At 45.5% G+C, this 24,326-nt stretch overlaps 1 protein-coding gene across 1 annotated transcript in view; it reads left to right on the forward strand.

Annotated features, from left to right (window-relative positions):
* The first annotated feature begins 265 nt into the window (after window positions 1-265).
* The window catches only part of LOC309527227 (heparan sulfate glucosamine 3-O-sulfotransferase 3B1-like), a 33,898-nt gene continuing 9,837 nt past the window's right edge, over window positions 266-24,326 (forward strand). The window contains exon 1 of the mRNA XM_082213883.1: window positions 266-981. Coding sequence (XP_082070009.1) covers window positions 401-981 — 581 coding nt within the window. The 5' untranslated portion in view covers window positions 266-400. The remainder of the gene's footprint in view (window positions 982-24,326) is intronic.

Below are 24,326 nucleotides of genomic sequence, written 5' to 3' on the forward strand. Positions count from 1 at the left end.
CCGCGGGCTCTTTAACGGCTCATTAGCCAATAAGAATGGCTAATCGCCTCCCGCAGTTTCCCCGCTCCCCGCCCACGGGGGCGGCGCGGTTAGCCATTGGCTGCCTTTGCTCCACCAAAGGGGGCTAATTACCATGCGGCGAGCGGCTCTTATAGGCTCCGAGGGGTGCCAGTCAGGCGCGCCTGCTCTCCGCCCTCCCGCGCTCCAGCCTGGCCGGCCAAGGAGCGCTGCTGCGTTCGCCACTCGCTGCAACCGCGAGCGGGACTAGACGGGAAGCGAGCGAGCGCTGCTGCTGCCGCCGCCGCCTCGCCTCCCCCCCACCTGCCGCCTCCTGCGCTCGCCTCGCCGTCCGGGCCCCGCGAGCCATGGTGCCGGGGTTGCCTCCCGCGGGCTGCAGCCTATGGGCCAGCTGCGCCTGAGCGGCGGCGCCCGCCTGCCCCCCGATGCCCCCGGCGCCCCTGCCTCGCCGCCGCTGCTTCCCCCGCCGGGGCGGAGGAGGCTGCTCGCGCCGCTGCTCTTCGCCATGCTCGCCTTGTGGCTCTGCGTGCTCTATTCGTGCGCCGCCGGGGCGTGCGCCTCCGCCGCGCCGGGTCTGCTGCTGCTGCGCGGCTCGGCGCCTCCTGCCCGGCGGGCGCACAACCCCGCGGCGCTCTCCAAGCTGCTGCTGCTGCGGGCGCCGGGCTCCAAGGGCCAGCTGAGCCCCGAGCAGGAGAACAACGACGAGGACGATGACGAGGACGACGACGGGGGGAATAACAACAGCAACGGGGGCGCTGCCGCGGATTCTCCTCTCAGCCCCATCTCCAGCTTCCTCAACGGCTCCGGCACCAAGCGGCTGCCCCAGGCGGTGATCATCGGCGTGAAGAAGGGCGGCACTAGGGCGCTGCTCGAGTTCCTGCGGGTGCACCCCGACGTGAGGGCCGTGGGCGCCGAGCCCCACTTCTTCGACCGCAACTACGAGCGGGGACTCACCTGGTACAGGTACGCCCAGCCTTGGGGAGAGCGTCCCGGACCTTTAGCGTAGCCTGGCGCCCTCTTCGTCGCGGGCGAGCCGTTAGAAGCCGGTCAGAAGGCGTAGCCCGCCTCCACCGGAGACCCCACGACCCCACCAGGGTGTGAATGGACGGCAACCCGTCCACGTGTCTCTACTGACCCAAAGTGGGAGATTTCCCTCTGCCCCACTCCTAGGGAGAATGCGACTCGCTGAATTCTCTAGCAGTTTACTGGTTACTTCACCCCCCAAAACACACAGGGCTTTTACTGGGTGTTGATGGGAGTTGAGCGGGTAAGGTAAGAGAGAGACCCGGGCCGAATCGTCCTGCTTTTCCATTGCACCAACAGTTACGCGCGGTGAAAGCCACCTCTGAAGCTCTTAGGAGTTTGAGTAGCCTTGACTCCCAAGTAACGGGTTTAGATGCGACTTGTTCGAGGGTTCTCTCTTCTCCCCGCTTTCCCTTCGGGGAAAGAGGGATGCGTTTAAAATGTGTCCGGGACCGTGGATGTGGATGGAAGCGGGAAATAACTGGCGTGGGTCAAGGTGGGAAGTAAGCAAGGGAGGCCACTGGCCCTCCCGGCCGAGCCGCCTTTAGAGCCTATAAGTGGTCCTGCCCACACGCCGCCTCGAGGGTCCTCTCCAAGCCGTGTTGTTTCGAGGCTCCGGTGGCCTCTCCAAGGTCTCCCTGCGTGGCCTCCAGTGTATCAGGCCTCAAGTATCCGTGACCCTCATGATGGACGGGGTGAGACTCGGCTGCCCTGCAGTTATTGTTCCCAGGAGCCCCGGCGTGGATTAATTCCGCTGGGCGTTTGTATTGGGGGCTGTTTGTGTGCGCGCGTATTGGGAGGGTGGGAGCCAAGTGCCAGGAAGGGAAACTTTCCCTCGCTTCCAAATCGCTTTCATGCGCCGTAGCCGAACTCGCTCTAGATCCACCCCACTCTAAAAAGCCCGCAGCCCCATTCAGACGGCAGTGAGGTCCGTGTGTATCTGAGCAGCGCGCCGGCGAGCGAGTTTGAAGGCAGCGCAAGGAGGCGCCGGCCGTGCGCGGAGAGGTAGTGAGCTCTGTTGGGCGAAAGGGAGCACTGCAGCTCCTGCTCCGCCAGCCCGCTCGGGATTCTTCTTAATTTGACACGGGAACCCGGCGATCTGCTGTGCCGACTGAATCTCGGCAAACGCTAATGAAAGTTAACCTTCCATAACTTTCCTGGACCTGCTTTGTGGAGCAAACGCGCCTCCACGGGGTACTTTTTAAGGATCCTGGGATTTAAAACGACAAATAGATCTGGAATGGTTGTGGAGTCCTTTGGGCAGTTTCACGCGTCCTCTGGGGGTGCGAGGATGGTTTTAAGGCCTCGTAGTAGCGGTCATACCCACCCGATCCTGCCGAGTTTAAGTTCTGCAGGACTGGGAGAAAGAGTTGCCCTTCCCAGTCTAGACAGCGGCGGCTCCACTCCGTCTCCTGCGCGCCTTCTTCCTTGTCATTTTCAACAGCAGCTTCTCGCGCGCTTCACATTTCTCGGTCCTTGGCCGATGGACTTCTCTCTTTGAAATGACGCTTTAGAGAGGAAAAAAGGGGGAAAGTTCTAAACAAAAATGTCCTGTTGAGGGTATGCAGGGAAAATCATCCAGAGTTCAAAATGAGAGCAGAGAGTGGAACGAAAGATCTTAGGCAACGGATTTTCTTAAGATCAGCCTGTGTGGTTTGACTTGCGATCTTGATCTCTCCGTTCTCTTACTAAAGGGGAGAATTTTGTTTGGGGGGGGGCAGAAATCCTCCGCTACCTTATGGGGGAAAGTGCTGTAGACACCAGTTATCAAGGCAGCGCCAGGTGGTTCTCTCCTCTCCTTCAGATGCATGGAAGAGCGGGAGATGGCGCGATTAAAAACACCACCACCCTGCAGTTTTTAAAGGGATCTGTCCGCTGACCTTCTGCACTTCATGGGGACTGACTGCAGACCTGCGAAGAGAAGCCTCTGAAGCATCTGTAATGGGATGCGGTCGTCGTCTGTGCAACATGTGTCAGGGCATGGAAATGAATCCTTGTACTGTCGAGGTGTCCATTGATTTATAGGGTGGTGATAACTTGGAGGGAGAGCCTTGTCTGTTATAAATAAAAATGGTTTTGATTTTACATTCCAAGCCCTGCACTCAGTCAGGTGACTTCCACTTCCATTCCCCCCCAACCCCCCCCCCCAGCTTGCAGAACTTTGAGTGAATCTGTGCAGGGAGATGGAAAAAATACAAATAAAAATTCCAAACCTGTGCTATGCTAAGCACATGGCCGAGTTTCTGTTTGTGGTTGTTGTTTTTTTTTTTTCTTAGACCATTCTGTTTTAAATAGGACACAATTTAAAACATCTCACAGGGAAGAAGGGTTTGATTAAGGAAGAGCCAGAACAGTGGCAACAATTTAACATGTACCAATCAATAGATGCAGTTGTTGCTTTCAGTAAAGGAAATTTGAGATGTATTTGTTTTTAAAGTAAAATGGAAAGACACAATGTAAACGTATTTGGAGACGCCAAGCTTTTTTGCTCATTTAGGGTCACACGAATGCTTCTTGGAGGAATTGTGGGCCAAGTGAGCAAGAGTGCGAAAGCAAAGCAAGGGCTTCCTGCCTTCTGCTCTGGCAGGAGGATCAAGTCGCTTGTTTGGTAGGCAGGCTGTGCTTGTCCCCGTCTTCCCGGCTCCTTCCTCCCCGGCTCTCCTTTGTCACTCCCACAGCCCAGCGCCACAGCCTTTGATTAGGGAGGCTAGTGCTAATTTTGTTAGCCGAGGCTGTGAAGAGCCGGATCTCTGTTATCCAGGGCGAGGGCCTTCAAGGTTTTCTAAAAGATCCTCCCCAAACTACAGCTTGTAGCTAATGAGCAGAGCTGTCAGGAAGACGAAAACCATTAAGTGTTGCTAAAGGCCAAACTAAGGGGGAATTTTCAACTAGCTTAGAAGTTGCGGGTTGGGTGGATGGAATGGGAGCCTGCATTTAAAACTCAACTCTACCTAAGTGGTTTAACTCTTTTTTTGGCGGAAACTTAATCACTGGAAAGCCACATGCTTAAAGGGGTGCATTTGATGTGCAATTTTGTTAAACGACGAAACTCAAAAGCCTTAACACGTAACGTGGCTGGGAAGAAGGTCTGTGCTGTTTGTCACTCACAGCCGTATTAAAGTAACTAAAGTAATGATTACCTCCATTGAACCCCAACTTCACAGGATTTTTATTTGGCATTTGGCATGATTTTGGATGATGCAACCACCTTTTGATCAAATGTGCATGTCTGCACTTTTCTCGGGGTCAGTCTTATTTTCAGGATGGCTTTTAAAAAGCTGGGCCTCGCTAGATAAGCTCAGAGAGTCTGGAGTGCCAGTGACTTGATCGAAAAAGTTTGCAGGTTATGCAAATATGAATTATGCAGATTAGCTGGATGTCCAATTGTTGCAGGCCTTGGAAAGATGCTAGTTGAAAGAATGGGAACCAAACATACGACCACCTTAATTGCCTAGAATAATATTCCAGCATCCTTGAGGAAACTGAAATGGGTTTAGCACTGGGTTTATGAGCTTTTTTCTCTTCCTCCCTCCAGCCACACAAGCCATGGAGCATGGGATTCTACCTGCTTGGCATATTCAGCACAATCCTGCAGTTTTACTCCTTTTATTTCCTCTTTCTCTCTCTGGTAAACTCTTTCTCCTTGAGACTGGCTCAGTGTATGCACAGTTACTTGGGAGTAAGTCACTTTGGATTTGCTAGGGATTCCTCCTGAGTAGACGGGCATAAAAATAACACTGTATGTAGCAGCATCTCTTTTTAAGACTGGCAGCCTTGCATATAGTATCCAAGCTTAGTTGAAGCCACTTTTATGTCAGCTGGAACAATGTTGCCTTAAAGGAGATGACATGTCGAAATGGCAATAGTTACAGGTGCTGATCTGGCTGGTGGCTTTTATTTAACAGGGATGTAACAGTTTTCCTAATTAAGGCCCAAATGAGCCCTTCTAACCCCCTCCCCCCCACTTTGCCAAATAGTCAATCTGCTGCTATTTAAAGGAAGGACTTCTGTACAAGAGAAAAATCAATGTGTAGTTAGGCAAATGATAGTTTCTTAAGCTAACTCAATATACACAAACTTGTTCTTTTGAATTGAGGTATACTTTTTCCTAGGAACTCCCCCCCCCTTTTTTTTTGGAAAATAAAGACAGACTCCAGCTTAGCACTGCTTTGTGTTGAAGCGGAATTATTAAGGGCAGCTTGATTTCAGCTGCAGCGCACAACATGCTGCTTTAATCGTGGGCTTTGTTTTGTTAAATCACTGTCTACGAAAACTCTGAGAAATACTGGTAGCTTGGTTCTCTCACAAACAATTCAAGCTGCTGTGAAGTTGTCACGTGACACAAACTGCCCGTGCAGCAACGGCAAACCATTTTTCAGCTGAGTTACTTCAATTTGATTATTATTGAAACTAAACCATCTTAGTCTCCTATATGATTTTAACAAGCTCTTGGATTGGGGTGTTAGTCCTGTTTTAATAAGACTAAATTGCCTTATGGTAGTTCAGCTGGGGACTGTGACTTATGAGTGGAAGCCATGATACGTAAACAAGAATAGATTTGGGAGGGATCTATAACGGAGGCAAGAGCCTGAGTGGCAGATTAATGATTTCTGCTTTAAAATACTTTAACAGTTGCAATCAATTAAATGTAGGCTTTAATTTCACTCAGCAGCACCCCCCCTCCAAGAAAGGGTGCTTAGAGTATAACTTACTGTTGTAAACAATGCTTTCTTTAACAGAACCATGTCCCGTCCCTTCCCTTCAGCAACCAAATATTAACAGAAACTAAACCACTATGTGTGCCTTTTCAAAAGTAGTCACCTCCCTTTCAAAAAAGAAAAGAAAAGTAAGCCCCATTTCAATTAATTGGAAATCTTTCCTAAAAGTAAAGTATATAGGACTTCAACTTCGTAAAAACTCCACTGCCAAGTGCTTGAACTGACGTATGATTTTGAACGCTATCTTTCTCCACATTGCCAAAGCAACTTCAGAGTTGGTGATATGTAATGTGACAGCATGTTAGTAGAACCACACTGACTTTTCCTAATGATCTATGTATACTACTGAATTTTATTTTGGCTTTGAATGGCTTCTATTTTTCCTCTTTACTGGATTGACACCAGACTACTGTACGTCTATAGGTTACATTTTTATGGGACTCCTCCACCCTGTCTCTGCTCTAATAGCTGAATTTGCTCAAGTTTTGGGTTATGGCTCAATTACATTATTACTGAGACAATAGCCACAAATCTTAATTCAACTTACTTGATTTTATGGGGAAGAGAAAACTGTGGTAATATAGCCATTGAAGTAAATAAGAAGTCTTTTTTCAAATTCTGCAAAGGCTATGAGTTTATTGCAGCTAACTCATCACGAGGAAGCCATTTATCCACAAGTGTGACCAGGATTAGGGGTCTAGTTTAGGATATTATTTTTTATCAAAAGGCTCGCCTCTGAAGGAAGATGCAAGTGTTCATCGTCAGCAAATTCACCTCTTGTGCAATATGTTTCAGCAGGAGATCTGCCACTTGGACTATTTGAAATCTACAAATTTTGATGAGGTTGGTTGGTTACTGCCATAACAGGCTTAATTTTTTTTTTATTCATTTTATCACATTTTCTGTCAACATTCAAACTAATCTCCCAGTGAAAATTTTGTGATACTTTGGTTAGTCCTACTTAAAGGTATTGCTGTGGATTTTGGAGATTTTTTTTTTAAAAAAACTATTTTTAAAAATTCTTATGGAAGACCCTACTTCTGGTGAAAACTAACAAGGCATTGTAGGGGTTGTGTGTGTCTGATCAGTTAAGCACCCCTAAATTAGTCAACTAATTTTTTTAGACCCTAGCCTAGAACAGTTGGCTCTTTAAGGGAAGTGGAGGAAATGACTCCTTGGGATTTTCTGTTCATATTGACTGCAAAGCTTTCAATGTTATCTATGATTAACTTCAAGGTTAGCCACCTTGAACTATTGAGAAAAAGTTGTGTTTTAAAGCAAGCAAGCTTCCATATGTGCAGTATCAAAACTGACTTGGGGGGGACGGACACTATAACACACCTAAAACATTTCAGCCTCAGACAGTGCAAATATACATATCTGCCCAGAAGTTAGCCTTGTTGCATTCAGTGATATTCATTCCTCAATAAGTGTGTACTGAATTACACCTTAATTTCTGAGTTAAAATGTTAAAAGTAATCTCAAATGGAAATGCTCCTGAGATCTAAACAGCAGCGTTATCTCTAACTTTGCTTAGGAAAAGGCAGCAAGCAACTCTATATATGGCTCTTGAGTTAGCAACAGCTAAAGAGGGTAAAACTGAGAAGAGAAAGTGTTCAATATCTGCAGCATCTCTTTAGCTATTTTTGGAAAAGTTTGATCCTCAATAGCATCCATAGCATTTTAAAAAGAACTATGTGTGGCTGGCTAAAGAACTGGCTGTCATGGTTTTATTAGCGAAATTATGTTAAAGCATCTTGAGTTCTGTATTAAATTAGCGACCTAAATTAGACTGTAAAATGGTTGATTAATCCTTCCCATGTAAAGAATGGGTACGCAGCTAATTGCAAATGAGATTCCCAGATCCAGTAAGTGGAATAAGTCAATATTTAAGAGAACACTTTGCTTTAGGGATGGGATTGCCTGCACTAGCAGAACCACACTACTTACACTTAAATGATTCACCAGAATAAAATGCCTCTTGTTTTAATTAATGTATCTATTAGTCTAAGGCCAATTCAGCAGACATGCAAGCAGTTTTCCTCCTGGAAAAAACTACTTCTGTGAAGCTAGTAATTATGCAGTTACAGATATGGGGCTCCAAGCAAAGATCGTGGTGATTATAATAATCTTAAGACTATGAGGTATCTATTTTGGATTTGGCTTATTTCAGAACATGGAGCGTAGTGGGACCTCTGAAGAACATCCTGTGGTATTCTGACAAATGTTGTCATGAAGTTGTGCAAGCCTAAGCACATTTACAGAGTTAATTAAACTGAAGTTGCAGTCCTAAATGTGCTTACCTGGGATTAAGCCCTACTGGTCTTGACCTGTGCGGATTGTGGTGCTACTCTACTAAGTATGTTTAGGATTTCATGGATGCTCAAAGGTGAGCCCTGCTGTGCTCATTTGTACCTACCCCAGATAAGTGCACATGTGTTTCCAAGCAAGAAAATTCAAACCCGAATGCATTTTTGTATTCTGATTTGTGCACAACTTTAGTCTGAATCGGTTAAATGGTAAAACACCCCCTACCTTTATTTTGCGTTTGTAATATGTACGCAATTGCTAACCTAGAATAATTTTATTTTCGATCTTAAAATCTTATGCCACCCCGATCTCTCTCCTCTCAGTTGTTTGTCATGGGAAGAGATTGCTGAACTTCACACACCAGGCAATGATTGTAGTGCAAGTTTCTTTTTGAAAATATCTCTGCTTCTGTTGCACAACTCCAAAAAACAGCAGCCTGATAGCTGAAGGTCTTTGGAAAGTACCATTTCTGTTTAGTGGCTTCAAACAGAAATGTTTCGGTAGGAAAGGAAAGGAAACTGGATCCAGCTATTAATGCTAAATAGTTACAAGCACTAGAGTTCCTGGGTTTTTTCTCTCTCTTCGGCACTGACTCTGGAATCCTTGTGGACAAAAGCAAAGTGGGAGAAAATGGCCCTTTTTGCAGCCAAGCTTGAAGGATGCAATCACTTTCTTTATGCACTCGAAGGCTTCTTAAAACCTTCAGAATAACTTTCCTGGTATTTGAACAATGCTTTCAACCTAACTTCCCCATGGCTATGTTACCCTAATATAATATAATATAATTTTTTTGGGGTGGCAGCAGTTGTGAAAATGGGAGATGTGGGTAACTTGCTGAAATATGCACACACACAGTCTACCAACCTCTTACCAAACTCGTGAGCACAAGTTTTTGCACTGTGAAAATGGTTAATGTGGAGTGCTGTTTGGCCATTTAAGAGTATAGCAAACTACACAATCTCAAGAATTTTTGTACCAAATGGTGTAAGTTTTGAGGGAAGGTTGTCTGTGTGTGTCCCTATGTTCGGCTGCATGGTTTCTGGTTTTGGGGCCTTGGGCCTCTCCTTATCTGCTTAGAAATTCTTTCTACTTACTGTAGATAGAAATGTCTGGCTGTGGAAGCAGTGCCTAGAATGCCGATGCTTGATTCCTAATGAGTAAAAACAACAACACCCAGACATTGACTTCTGAGAACTCCCAAATTTTAGTCAAATGCTAAAACAAGAACATATGATACAATAAAGTATTCCAGTAGTCTTTGGACAAATGTTGGATGCCATTTTTCAGTAACGGGAATTGTTCCTGTCTGCCTTCCCATCGTGCTTGTTAGGTTTTCCATATGGCTTCCAGGTTGATTAGCAAATATGTGGGAGAGAATGGAAAAGAGCTCATTGTTCTCTGTTTTGGATGCTTTGCTGAAGTTGTGACCCTTATGACTTATAAAACTCCTGGTGTCCTAAGCTAGTCCCACCGTCCAATACTGAGATTCTTTAGTAGGAGGAAAGCATTCTTTTGGGGTGGGGAGAACTGCCCCTCCTTCCCTGCGTCCAAATGAAGGTTGCTTGTGCATCTTAGACCAATAGAAGAAGGGCCCAGAGACTTGGGTTTTATACACACTATACCTTTAAAGCACATTCTTTCCCTCAAAGAATTATGGGTGCTGTAGTTTATGTACCACAGAGTTACAATTCACAGCAACCCTTAACAAACTACAATTCCCAGAATTTTTTTTAAAGAGAAATGTGCTGTTAATGTGCTTTCAAGTTATAGTGTCTTCACAGCATTAGTTGTAGACCTGTATTTTCTTCTCCACCACAATTAATTCCATAGGGAACCTTCTGTTTTCACATTTCTGGTAACTTGAGAATTCTGAACGTACTATCCTTTCCTACTTTAAACCTTGGTCTAGTAAGCTGAGTCTGTGGACTGATACATGCTTGCAGAGTTGTATTTGTACGCACTGTCTGTTCCTTTATTTGGGAAGGCTGGTAGTGGTAGCACCCCTGTTCTCAGTGTATTGGACTGGAGATTAATATGGTGTCAGACTGGTAGGATGCTGACATGTCACATCAGGAAAAAAGCCTATCAATTACTCCCTTGAAATCTGGCAACATGAACTCTTGGGCTGCTTCTAGGATTGGTGCTTAGATAACATTGGGACCTATAAGCAATTGACGTACATGCTTTTTAAGCCCTTGGACTGGGAATAAAACCACAGAGGGAACTTGGTATAAGAATGCCTTTTAAAAGAATTGAGGGTGTGTTTGCTACCCTGGGCTCCTTTGGGGGAGGAAAGGCAGTATAATAATAATAATAATAATAATAATAATAATAATAATAATAATAAAAAATGGATTTCTTATAACAGCTCCCCCATCCAAAAAAACAAATACTTGAACTGAAAAGCTGGCCGCCTTCGTTTTTGAAAAATGATTGAGTGGAATCGTAGACACTGCTTTAACATTCCGAACTTTGTCCAACTCTGTTGCCTGAAACAAACCGTAGAGCAAAGTTTTGTATCTGATTTCATGTTGCATCAGCTTCAGGGGCTCTTCACTTCTACTTCAGAATATACTTACAGCCTCTTGAATGAATGAAGCTCTTTGGAGACAAGAGCCTAGCACAATTCAAGATGGGGGTCTCCCTACTCTTTTTCATCCACTCTCCAAGGCACATAATGCCTTCCAGTTTGATTCCAGCAGGCCCCAAATCACAATGTCTTAGTCGCAGCATGAAGTTATGAGGAAAATGGCCCCCAAAGGAGGGACGGGCTCTTGTGATCCATCAGCAAGGCCCTTGTGTTTCTCTGGGAGCCTTCCTTCAGATTGCAACAGGAGCGTTGAGTTGTTCAGACAGATGGCAAAGATTATTTCATGTTGCTGAGATTTCAGTGCACTACTGTTTCAAGCATGTCTCCCAGTGCGGCGCAAATGATGCGTTCTTCCCAGCACGGCGCTGACGGGAACTGCTTTGTCTTCCCTGATCATGTTTCACAGCCTCACCTGTTGAGGAGTTGATTCTTCCCACCCCAACCCCCCACCCCCGAAGTTGAGCATGCGCCGGAGCGGACATATTTGGCTGGTGAGTCCACTCATGGCTCTGAGTTGTGGTGAGACTCTGGGGTGAAATGGAACGTTGCTGAGTAGCGTAAAAAAGTGATGATGAAAACTTTCTGCGTAGGCTTTTCTCTTGGTGGTTCGGGGATAGTAGATCTTTATTTAGAGACCCATGTTTCCCAACTCTTGCTCTTTAGCAGACCTGTTATTAAGAGCGGAAAATGGGCATTCCTATTTGGCCTATTCAGGCATGAGCAGAAGCTAAATAACTTTTTCATTGTGTCCGTCTCAGCTGCTGCATTTGCCAAATCTGGATGTCTGTATTATGTGCCATTTCTGAATAACATGCGCAAATAATGAAGGTGTGTATTTATGTGTACAAGTGCCATCCTAATTCCCTTCACCTTGCAGCTACAGTTTGGATTTTAGAACCAGTTGTGTGGCACTTCCAAGACCTTAACAGGCCAGTTCTGATGGCTCGTGAAGCAAGCCTATGCGTTTGTGTAGTCCATCATACTCTGGGCCAGCCCACCCATGAGGCAAGGTGAGGTGACCACCTCAGATGGCAGGATCCACAACGGCAGCAGAATCCAATGTAGAGCCTTATTCCCACCCCCTCTTGCATCTGATGTAGATCTTCACTCATCCCTTCTTTCTTGGTGGGGAGGGAGGCACCATTTTGTCATTTTCTTCAGGTGCAGAAAGGTCTCAGGCTGTTCCTAGATGCTCTTTATTGAGAAGTGACTGGGTATGTATGCTGCTAACAAAGCCCTCTCCTCCATCAAAATGGCTGCATTCATCTACATCTTGGGGATTGCTGTGTTCATACATACGTACATCTCTGTGAGCATGAGAGGCAACCTGCGCTGAAAATGCTGGCTGTATCCAAGAATGCCATCAAGGCCTGCACATCATTCAATCCAACAACTGTGTGAAATGTCCAGCTTGCCCTTTTAGATGGAAGGCTAAAATGAGAAACTTAAATCTCCTCTACTGAATATAGCGCCTGGACATTCTGCTTTGCAGCTTCCGATAGTTAGTGCTGAAAGATAACCAACATCCTTGCTCTTTTGTTGTTGTCGAGGACTGGTGATCAGTGAGTCAAAGGGATAATATATAGGCCAGAGCTCTGCTGGGTAGCAAACCATATGGCCTCAAAGCACAACAAATTCCAGGTCCCATATATTCCTGTAGCCTAATTACAGGGTTGGAAAGCAACCAAGGCTGCTACCTGTTGTCACTGTGTGGTGTCTGAAATGATTGAGGAGCTCTGTTGCTCTGTTGTGTGATGTTTGCACTCTCAGCACCGAGTTCTGCTGCCCTCGAAACAATTTAATGCTGGGCTCAGTTTCCCGGGTTTAATGTGTTGTATCTGGCTTTAAAAAATATTTTAAAATCCTTGTGCCAAGAAACATGAGCTTCTTTGACTAGCGCTCGTTATATATAATGTGTGCTGCATGCCGCCTCATTAAGAAATGGGGAAATCATTTTGTCAACTGAAGTGATGACTGCAATGTATATGTACATGAAATTGCTTGCCAGTTCTCCGGATTGTCAAACAGATTTGAAAGCCAATAACAGGCCAGCAGCCCCATGACTGGAGAGATCAGGCTTGCTTTGGCTGCATCAGTCACTGACATCCACTTGGCCACCCTTGTGTGTAATGCTAAAAGAAAAAAGAAAAGAAAAAAGGTACTTCTGTTTTGGGGCAATGCGTAGGAGGGTGAAACCTCTCCCATTTGCTTGAGGACAAAAAGAGCAGCTGAGAGCAGCTCTTTCAAACAAGATCCAGTGGAATATATAAATTTGCATTAATATCAATCACCAGCAAAAAATTAGTTGCATAAGTGGCTGTCAGAGATGAATGAGATTACTTGCTGCTTTTTGTTTTAAGCAGCAAATCAAACCTAGCATCTTAACTGCTGCCTTGGAGGTGGGGAAGCTGTTCAAAAGGTTTGACTTGATTCCTGACAATAAATCACTGGCTTTACCCCCAAATACGGCTGGGTGATACATTGATATACCATCCAAAACTGGTTTGAAATCCATGTCGTGAGATCCGTTTTATAGTTTTTGACCTGGCAATATATTGTGAATCATGGTGTTTGTGTGTGCTATGCAAAAATCACAACGTGGGAAAACCCTTCTCCAGGGTCAGGAAGTCTGTGCCCCTTCCAGATATCGCTGGACTACATCTCCCATCATCACTGACTGTTCGCCAAGATAGGATTTGAGTCCAACATCCAGAGGACCTTGCAGTACCCAAAGTTGAAATGCATATCTGGTGTGGTGTTTAGAGGTGAGAGAAAGTGGTGGGGGGCATGGAGGATGGAAATACAGTTGGAGGATGGAAATACAGTTGGGAGTGTAAGCAAAAAAACACTAAAAGCCTGGTTGGTAAAATATGGATTTGTTACTAATTTCTCATTCTTGGCGATGACATTCTGTCTTCTGCTGAAATGTGTTTTCTCGGTCAGGCTTTTTGGCTCCAATTATCTCATGAGAGAAGAGGAAATCTCTCATTGGATTATTTGTGAAGTGAACACACCAGATTAGAACAGTAGAAAAAGCAAGGCCTGCAGCTGTGGTTCCTTGCAATGTATTGTTTATATTGATTTATGCATATGCAAGCAACGTTGGGCAGCTGACCACAAGTGCTGGGACCAAAGAAGGTTTATTTCTTATTTAAACATCCATAACAAAGCATCATTTTGCAAACTGTCATAAGCCCAAACAAATTCTCTTCCCATCACTTCTCGTTTCCCAGAAAATTGTGCTCCAACTTTGCTTTATAGGAACTTCCGTATCATAGGATGTTGCACCCCTGATTCATGACTCGTGTTGTAATTTACCATTTTACCTGCAATCCTTCCATTTCTACCATTCTGTAGATCTGACTGGGAATGTCTCAGCATGGTCTGATGTGCTGGAGCACAGCAAATGAAAACAGGAAATGTGGGTTTGGGGGGAAGAAAGAACAGTTACCTGGAATATTGAAGTCCCCTCATTAGAAGTTGCAGTTTCTGGGTGGAACCCAGTATCATATAAATGGACTTCCACTTGCACAGTGTGATTTCACCCTCCTCTTGTTCTGCCCCCTGTGTAGAGGGGACTTTTGAGGGCATTTGGGGGACTCTAGGGGCAGAAGAGGACAACAAAAGTTCTGTTCTGCGTTCACTTGGACAGCTTGGGATGCAACTTTATAGTGAAGATGATAGGAGATGTGAGCTAATGGCTAAACTTGCTAGTGCATCCTTCAGGCAGGAAGACTGAATCTCTGGCATCTGCTTGAAGGAGGAAAGTTGGGTGTTGGTGCTAGGTAGAGCTGGTGAGGGAAGAATAGCTGGCACATCACTTGTCTTTTCTCTTAATATATTAATTTGCTTAAGTGTTAGGCACAGATGTGGTGGGGGAAATTCTGATCTCTTTCCATTTATATATTTTCTATCGCCTGACAAGCTTAACCATCATCTAGATGGTGTTTGGCTGATCTTTGTTGGGGAGGGTGGGGTGTGGAGCCAGAGGGTGACAACTAGTCAGCAAGAGAAAGGACCAGGCATTGATAAAGTGGGATAGCAGGCTAGTATTTCACTCCAAGCCTTGATGTGGCTAATCCAGAATGCAGCAGCTAGACTGGTGACTGGGAGCGGCCGCTGAGACCACGTAACACCAGGCCTGAAAGACCTACATTGGCTCCCAGTATGTTTCCAAGCACAATTCAAAGCGTTGGTGCTGACCTTTAAAGCCCTAAATGGCCTTGGCCCAGTATACCTGAAGGAGTGTCTCAATCCCCATTGTTCAACCCGGAAACTGAGGTCCAGCTCCGAGGGCCTTCTGGTGGTTCCCTCACTGTGAGAAATGAAGTTACAGGGAACTAGGCAGAGGGCCTTCTTGGTAGTGGTGCCCGCCCAGTGGAACACCCTCCCATCAGATGTGAAAGAAATAAACAACTACAGTGGTACCTCGGGTTACAGACACTTCAGGTTACAGACTCCACTAACCCAGAAATAGTACTTCGGCTTAAGAACTTTGCTTCAGGATGAGAACAGAAATCGTGCTCTGGCGGCATGGCAGCAGCGGGAGGCCCCATTAGCTAAAGTGGTGCTTCAGGTTAAGAACAGTTTCAGGTTAAGAACGGACCTCTGGAACGAATTAAGTACTTAACCCGAGGTACCACTGTATCAGACTTTTAGAAGACATCTGAAGGCAGGCCTGTTTAGGGAAGTTTTTAATATTTGATGAATATTGTATTTTAATCTTTTGTTGGAAGCCGCCCAGAGTGGCTGGGGAAACCCAGCCAGATGGGCAGGGTATAAATTATTTATTTATTTGTTTGTTTATTTATTTATTTCAACTGACAGGGGCAGGGAACTCTTTGTGTTCTTCCATGGTTGTTCAGGGCTCTCTCCTGTATTCCCTGGGTTTGCAGCAGGGTGTAGCCAATGTGAAGCCGTCCAGCTGTTGTGGACTACAACTTCCACCCTTCCTCTGTGTGCTGTGCTGTGGTTGGGGATGATGGGAATTGTAGTCCAAACATATGGAGCACACTGTGTTGGCTACTCCTGGTTTGTAGGTGAGGTGCAGACCTTTCCATTGATGCTTTTTGTAGCTGCATGATTTTTGACTATTTGTATTGTGGTTGTTTGTTGGCTTTGTAAATTTCAAGGAATTTGGAAACTGCTTGTTCATATGGTTTATGCCAAGAGTTGGGAACCTGTGGCCATCCAGAGAATGAATGCTGTCTGCAGTGAACATGACAAGCGGCTGGGGATTATGAGGATTATTGTCCAACAACATCTGGCCACAGTTCTCCATCCTTTCCTCAAGCGGTCTTGCATCTTCTCCAGCATTTTTACCAAGGCTATCAAAGAAGGGTTGTATTTTTATTTTTTGGATGGGGGAATATATGGAATATTCCCTTAGTGCTGTTCCTTCCTTCAGCAAATCTCTTTTCCCCAAAAAGTGGAGCACACTATATGATTGGGAAGGAGACACAAACATCTCTCATCCACCTTTTCCTCTGGAAAAATGAAAACAGTGAGGGCTAAATGAAAATGCCAGCTTGTCTAATGCCAAGCCATTAGCCACTGGATTCAGGATACAAAGAGTATTTGTATGTACTGGCACATCCCAAGTGTTGAAGGCCATTCCTTGTTTAGAGTCTGTTGGCACACACTTAAGAGCGCCTCGGGATGCTTCCACATAGCCTTCTCTCCCTCGCCCCTCTGCATATAAAGAGAGCCCATCCTGCACCTTCAACCTGTGAATCTAGCTATTGGCACCATTCACTTAACTGGTTTATTCCAGAGAATCCCAATGATGTTCGTGTCTCAAACTGTTGCACTCACACTTTCCCAACATGTCACTCCATTAAAAAAAATAAGTGTCAGGTTCAGATTGCTTTTGGAGTTTCTTGCACGATTGTAATGCTATTTCCTTACTTGGTTTGAAGGTGTGGCTTGCAATGTACTTGGCGATGGGGCTGGTGTGTAGCCTTTCTTCCTCTCCCCATTACCTGCTTGCTGCTCCATCATGTGGCCTCTTCATAACCATTGCCCTGCTGTAGCATCTGGACCGTATCTGAAAGTGAGTTTAAAGGGGGAAAGGATGTGAAATGACCACGGGTACCCTTATAGGAGGGACACGGGTGGCACTGTGGGTTAAACCACAGAGCCTAGGACTTGCCAATCAGAAGGTCAGGGGTTTGAATCCCCGCGACAGGGGTGAGCTCCCATTGCTCGGTCTCAGCTCCTGCCAACCTAGCAGTTCGAAAGCACGTCAAAGTGCAAGTAGATAAATAGGTACCACTCCAGCGGGGAAGGTAAACGGTGTTTCCGTGTGCTGCTCTGGTTTGCCAGAAGCAGCTTAGTCATGCTTGCCACATGACCCGGAAGCTGTACGCTGGCTCCCTCGGCCAATAAAGTGAGATGAGCGTTGCAACCCCAGAGTTGGCCACGACTGGACCTAATGGTCAGGGGTCCCTTTACCTTTACTCTTATGGGGGAAAGGTGGGCAGGGAAGATTTACCCCAGTTGTAGCAACTGGTAGGAATTCTTGTGTCAAGAGAGAGTGAAAAGAGAGGACAGGCTCCCTCCATATGTAATGAATTGTCTGCAAGATGGAATCTCAGTAAATATAGTGAGTTATGCTGAAGTTTTCCCTTCTATACAACTACTAAATATGCAAAAGCCTCTTTTTTTCACCTGGTCTGTATTGTGCAAATAATAGCACATTAGGCTCATGCTTGTACAACTTTGAGGAAGTTGCAAAGCTGTGCATAATTCCCTTGAGTCCTTCCCTGAAAGAGATGTGCTGGGTGCTATTTGATCTCAGTCTCGTGGTTGGTGACAAATGTCTAGCTTAAATGTGAGTGGATGTGAAGTGGCCTGAGAGCACCCAAAATATCTGAATGAAGTTCAGGCAGTGGGGGCTTCCCCTGGGCCCAGAGCCCTCCCAAGACTCTACTGATTTTGGCAGCAGTAGCAAAAAGAAAAGAATAAAAGAATAAAAATAAAACAAGCTGGGATGGGGTTCCACAGCTTGGAACCAATATGTTCAGCACCCTAATGGGGATGTTAATAATCACCTGTAATTAGCTGAAGTGTACATGTGAGGGTCACACCCACTGCTACTGTGGAAGGTTGGCCAAGGGTGAACATGATCCTCAGGCAAAAGGAAGATTGGTCAACTCTGGAAGGGATGAACACCACAGACACTCTCTCTGTGTACTTCCAGGGATATGTTGCTGCACAGGCATGTGCTTGGATGATTCAGATGAGAGGGGGCATTGACTGGATTCAAATGCTCCTCCTACATACCTCTTCTGAACGCAATTGCTTCTCTGGAAGTGGCAGCTTCCGGTAAGCCAAGAGGAAGCGGTGCCTGCATCCTGATGAACAGCCAGTTTCTTAATAATGGTGGAGGAAAAGGGAGCCTTTCTTAATTACAACCTTGCTCTGTCCCTGTCAAATTACTGAGTTGGAAATGCAGAGTCTTTCATTAAAACTTTATCTATGTAATTAGAAATTATATATACCTACAGCAGAGAGCACCTTCATGCCTCAGTCGCTCTCTTTAAAGATACCTTGATGCTATCTGACTAAAGCCGGGGGTGTGATCAGAATCCCCTTTCTTCAGATATCAGAGCCTTTCTGTCTCCCCAAGAGGGAATGTAGTGTGGTGCTCACATTTTAGTTCCAGCTTTTCAGCCTCTAAGTTTCTGAACTCTTCCCCTCCCAGCCACTCCCAAATGCGTCCAGTGCATCATTGTTCGGGAGGCAGCTGTTCTATTATGCATTCACCTCCTGAGTAAGCCTCGCTTACACAACCAAGAGTGTAACATCCAGTAGGGCTACTGGATCAAACCAAAGTTCTATGTAACAAGCACGATGTTTCCTACAGGATCCGGCTAGATGCCTCTCAGAAACCCAGAAGCAGGATATGACAGTAATGGCCCTCTCCTGTTGTTTCCCAGAGGTAAACTTGTATATGGTATGGAAGGTAATATAAAGCCAAGAGAGCCTTACCCTCCACAGCATTTTCTTGTCTTTTTTAAACACATCTAAGTTGCTGGCCACAACTGCATATTATGGTCACAATTTCATAGTTGAGCTGCCTTGGGCGTAAAAGTATTTGCTTTTGTCTGCTCACAGTGTAACTTCAATGATGGTATATGAGATAGGGAGGAAACACTTTGATTCAAAGAACTCCAGACTTCTATGCACCATGACAGATGACTCCTCCCTAGTACTGTCTACCAGCTTATCTAGGCAAAGGTTGACCTCTACAACTTTCACATCAGGCAGGCAAGTGGACATGCAGTCTACATGCCCATCACAAACCTCTTTCTATTGATTGAATTATTCACTACGAGGAACCCTCTCCCACTGGAGGCACAGCCTTGTCACAGGAGGATATTGGTTCACGCCTCCACATGGAATAGGTTCCTTCTAAGAGGTTCCTCTTTCTTGGGGCACCATCCTCTGCCCCTGAGACCATCCTAACAGTACAGGTGATTACCCTGGATGCTGCTATCTCATCCCCAAAAAGACTCTTCTATCAGTTTCTGTGTCTCTCAGCTGTGTGTCTCACCTTGGCCTCATTTCTCTTGAGAGCCAGGAGCTCATTGCACCAAACATGGTTTTCGTCCAGCAGACAGGTAGTGTCACATGTATAGCTATTTTCATAACTGTTTCGATTGGGTGGCGGGAGGGTGAGTTTGAGGGCTTTTGCCTTTTCCACCCTGTCACTGAAATCACACAAGTGCCTAACTTGCTTGTCTGCTATACTGTTTATCTCAACGCTTTAGCGCTGGGGTGGAAATGGTTTGTCTGCTGGGCCTCACCTTATGCTCTTAGCGGATTGTTTATCCCCTCGCAGCTCTCCTGTGAATCCTTGTCTACAGGAAGGATTTTGATAAGTCTACTTCCCTCCCTGCCATTGTGCCTTGTTTGGCTATCTTGGGTTATTCACAGGGCACTGTGCTTCTCTAGAGAACCCCAGTTCACCCCACCCACTCAGACTTAATAACCTTGCTGCTGTTATGCTTGTTTATCTTAGGAAAGGGAGGCGAGTTGGAACAGCTCATCTTGCCAGAGGTTTTGGACACTGTGCTGCAGCTCTTGCTCCTGTCGAGGTGGCAGTTCTGAGGGCACCGGCTTTGTTCTACAACCCGGAGCCATGCTGATTTTCTCTCCAGGCATGCCTGGGAGCTGATGTTCTCTGTTCATGACCAGGCTAATTCAATTTCAGATGCAGTGTCTGTCTATCTCTTTGACTAATCACCAATCCAATAATGGGAGATTGGAGAAGGCAATCCCATTTGTATTAAAATGCATTTAAGGCTCAGTGTGCAGAGAGGATCAACAGTGTATTAATTTGCTAGACCTCTTATTCCAGCGTGAGGAAATTATAGTGCAGCGCACATTGTCTGGGTCACCTTCTGGCTGTAAAGTAGTTTTAAGGAGTGACCTTTTCAACTTCTGACCATTTTGTACCCCCTTGTGAAGCAGGTGATATGGTTAAGGGTACACGTCTCACATCTTGTCCATGCACTGACCCCTCTGATGTGGTTAGGAAATATAAACCCTCTCAGAAGCTCTTGAGAACTTGTAATAACTCCAGCTACGATTGTAAACATTAAAGATTGATTAGCCCAATTTCTCCAAACATTTCTCTACTGCCTGATTTGCACAGGGACACAGGAGACTGCCTTATACTGAATCAGACCATCAATCCATCTAGTCTGGTATTGCCTGCAGCAACTGGCAGGGGCTGTCCAAGGTGTCATTCCAGATTCTCTCCCAGCCATACCTAGAGATGCTGGGGATTGAACTTAGCACCTTCTGTACACAAAGCAGATTCTCTGCCACTAAGCTGTGGCCCTTCCTCATTAGAAGCCACGTGCAAACAATAAGGAAATAGTAGGTACTGTGCAACTAATGCAAACTGCAAAACATGCACTTGAAACGACTGCTGTTAACGAGTGAGCTGTCCTGGCTCCGGTGAGTTCCTGTTTTAAGAGCATTCAGGAAGCTGTGTACTCAATCTTCTGAAGGAAGTGAGAAAGGAGAATCTCAGTTCTGCTTCTGGTGATCTGAATGCAATCTTAAAGAAGGTCATAACAACTGTGGTGGTGGTTTTTCAATATATATAAAAAAGCTTCACATAGAGAAGTCCCCTTCTTGACCTCTCACGGCTTCTCCAAGGTGGGAAGCCTGTGCCATAGGGAGAAGTCAGTGAAAAGGCTTTCAAGCAGCTGCTCCTTGAGAGCCTTGGTCCAGTGCACCACGGCACTGTTGGATAAATAGAACAGCTTCTGGCACATTGAAAGCTTGCTTTCCTTTTGTGTGCTTTGCCACCAGAGTGGTGTTGGTACCTCCCGTGCAGACGGGGCCCTAAACAAAGAGCTTAATAGCAGGCCGATCACATGGCTTCTGCCACCATGTAGCCAATCCCGTTCAGGGGTTTCAGCCTTGTGCAAAGTTATAATTGGCCTCTCCACAGCAGTGTGACTTTTTGTGCTCTTCAAAAGCTTTATACAGAGGCTGACTGAGAAGGTGGGAGGGTGGCTTTTGTTGAGGGAGGGCACAGAGACCCAATTGTGAAGGTGGATGGGTGATACTAGGGTGGCTATAGATGTTGTATCTCTCTTCACTCAAGTGCCCATTAATGAAGCCTTGACAGCCATTCAAAACAAATACAACCCCCCCAAATACATCCTGGACCTGACCAACCACTGCCTAACCAACACGTACTTCATCCACAATGGACAAAGATACAAACAGATAGAAGGAGCACCTATGGGATCACCCCTCTCACCGGTCATCGCAAATTTGTACATGGAACACTTTGAAACCAATGCTTTAGACAAGTCAGAACACAAACCCAAACTTTGGCTCAGATATGTTGACGACACCTTTGTAATTTGGCCACACGGGAAAGAAAAACTAGATAGCTTCCTCACACATCTCAACAGCCTACACCCCAAAATACAATTCACTATGGAAATAGAAGACAACAACCAACTCCCCTTTCTTGACGTCCTAATCTACAAAAAACCTGATGGCTCCCTAGGACACACTATCTACCAGAAAAAAACACACACCAACCGCTACTTACATGCACAATCACACCACCACCCTGCACAAATAAACTCCGTAGCCAAGACTCTCATCTCCAGAACCAAACGCCTGGCTGACAAAGACCACTTGACAACTGAGTTACAGAATCTCTCAAATGTGTTAATCGCCAATGGATACCAGAAAAACAGGGTTACGAAGCTAATCCAAAAAGAAACACCCCCCAAAAACCAAGACACAGAAGAAAACAATGGCATGGCCCTCCTTCCTTATATCAAGGGCACTACAGACAAAATCAGCAAAATCCTCCATAAACACAATATCAAAACAGCCTTCTGCACCAACCAAAAAATAGCCAATATCCTCAGAAACCCAAAAGACAAAATCCAGCTGGAAAACCAAGGGGTCTATGAAATACCCTGCAAAGTCTGCCCAGCCACGTACATTGGACAAACAAACAGACGAATAAATGCACGTATCGCAGAACACAAGAATGCCGTCAAAAAAGAAGAAAAAACTTCCTCTCTTTTCCAACACATGAAAGAAACAGGACACGAAATTAATTTTGCAGATTCCAAATTGCTCTTTAACATGGAACATCACCACAAGAGAATAATCATGGAAGCCATCGAGATAGAGAAACACCCTCACAACATGAACAAGCGTGACGACACGTCCCGCCTGCCAGACATCTGGAAATTAGCCCTCCCCACAAAAACCGACACCAGAACCAGAGGCACACAGAACGCCGTCACCAATCAACCACACCAGACCCAAACCCAGACCCTCTCCACAGACATATTACAGACTCCATCCAGTAGCCAAACTATAGTGGCACCTCCGGATGCTGTACCCCCCTGCAATCCCTACACAGATCTGGCTGGCACAAGGCACAAAACCACAGCTCGCCCCTATACACGAAGCCAAGCCAGAGCACAACTAAATGCAGCACAGCCATCTTCTCAGAAAAACTCTTCACAAGCTCAAGAGGTCAAGACACAAAAGCTTTAGCAACTAATCTACACTTAATGACCCACCCAGTGGTATTCAGAATATCACTCATGAAATCACTCAAGATATCCCTCAAGTAATTAAGGAACAAAAGAAGAAGAGGCACACTAATCTAGGAACTTCCTCTCTGCCCAGAACGTTGGAGGCTATACACCACACCCCTCAACAGTATTTATAGGAACTCAAACACCAGATTCTGCTCTGTTCCAGTAACAAGAAGCCGAAAGCACCAGCCTGAAGATGACGAGTGAGACCTCGTCGAAACGTCGCACAGACACCCCGACTCTTACACGGGAAGACACCCGAAGACACCAAAACCTGCATATATATATATATATATATATATATATATATATATATATATATGGGCTGGCTCTTGTCAACCCATTCTTGAAAACAGCCCACAGGCATTGAACATGGCTCCCTGGAAGGAAGAATATCCTGCTGAAGGGAAACAAAAAAAGCAAATCTTTCCAACAAGAACTCCTGTGGCCAGCCATTATTCTTTGGACGTCTCACAGAAGCTTGTGTTTCTGCCTGGCTCTCCCCCACCCCCATCCAGTGAAATCTGGTTTGGGGTAGAATTAAAGGGCCCATTTCTCAAAAGCTGTAGATCAGAATACTGAATACCACAAATCCTGTCCTTGCATTGCGATTGTCAAAGGAAACGACTTGGCAATAATAATAACAACGGACACCTTTCCTTTTCAGTTTATTTGCTAAAGTAGGCAAATAAACAAAGGTTAACAAAAGTGTTCAGGCCATTTAGGGTTTGGCTTAGGAGTGTTTTCTTATGGACCATGCTATATCCTTTGATGCTCACCTGTTATTGGAAGGTGGCTGTTGGGCAAAATGAACCATTGCCCTAACACATTTTTTCTTCATTTTTTATAAAAGTGTCTGTTCCCCTAAAACTCGGGTAGTTCTTCAATAAGACTATTTTAGCTTTACTGTGTTTAAAGTTTCCTCTCATAATTACCTTGGGCTATATCAGAGATGTCTGTTGTAAGGTTAGTGCTGCATTTTTGTTTTTGATTTTTGCAGTGTTCACGTGATGTCATTGGCATAAAAATGCCAGCCTATATTCTCTCTCCCCCCTCCATTTAAACCTGCTGTATGTAAGCCCAATCTTTGCTTGGTTTAATTTAAGATGGTAGAGCAGTGGCTTTTACAATTCTCATTGAAGTTTACTTGGCCGAGTTGAGCCTTGCTTGCAAGATGGAAGGAAGGCTGCTGGCAAAAGAAGCTTAGTGGCAGCAGGAACAGACAGGTGGGTTAAAGCACAACTGCAGACTGCATGCAGAGCATCTTCTCATGGCCAGTTTTTGATATGCGGCTCTTGAGAGTAGCACCACAGTTCAAGAAGGACACTGACAAACTGGAACGTGTCCAGAGGAGGGCAACCAAAATGGTCAAAGGCCTGGAAACGATGCCTTATGAGGAACGGCTAAGGGAGCTGGGCATGTTTAGCCTGGAGAAGAGGAGGTTAAGGGGTGATATGATAGCCATTTTCCAATATATAAAAGGATGTCACATAGAGGAGGGAGAAAGGTTGTTTTCTGCTGCTCCAGGGAAGCGGACACGGAGCAATGGATCCAAACTACAAGAAA

This window comes from Podarcis vaucheri (assembly GCF_965113315.1).
Source record: "Podarcis vaucheri genome assembly, chromosome: 2".
Lineage (NCBI taxonomy): Eukaryota > Metazoa > Chordata > Lepidosauria > Squamata > Lacertidae > Podarcis > Podarcis vaucheri.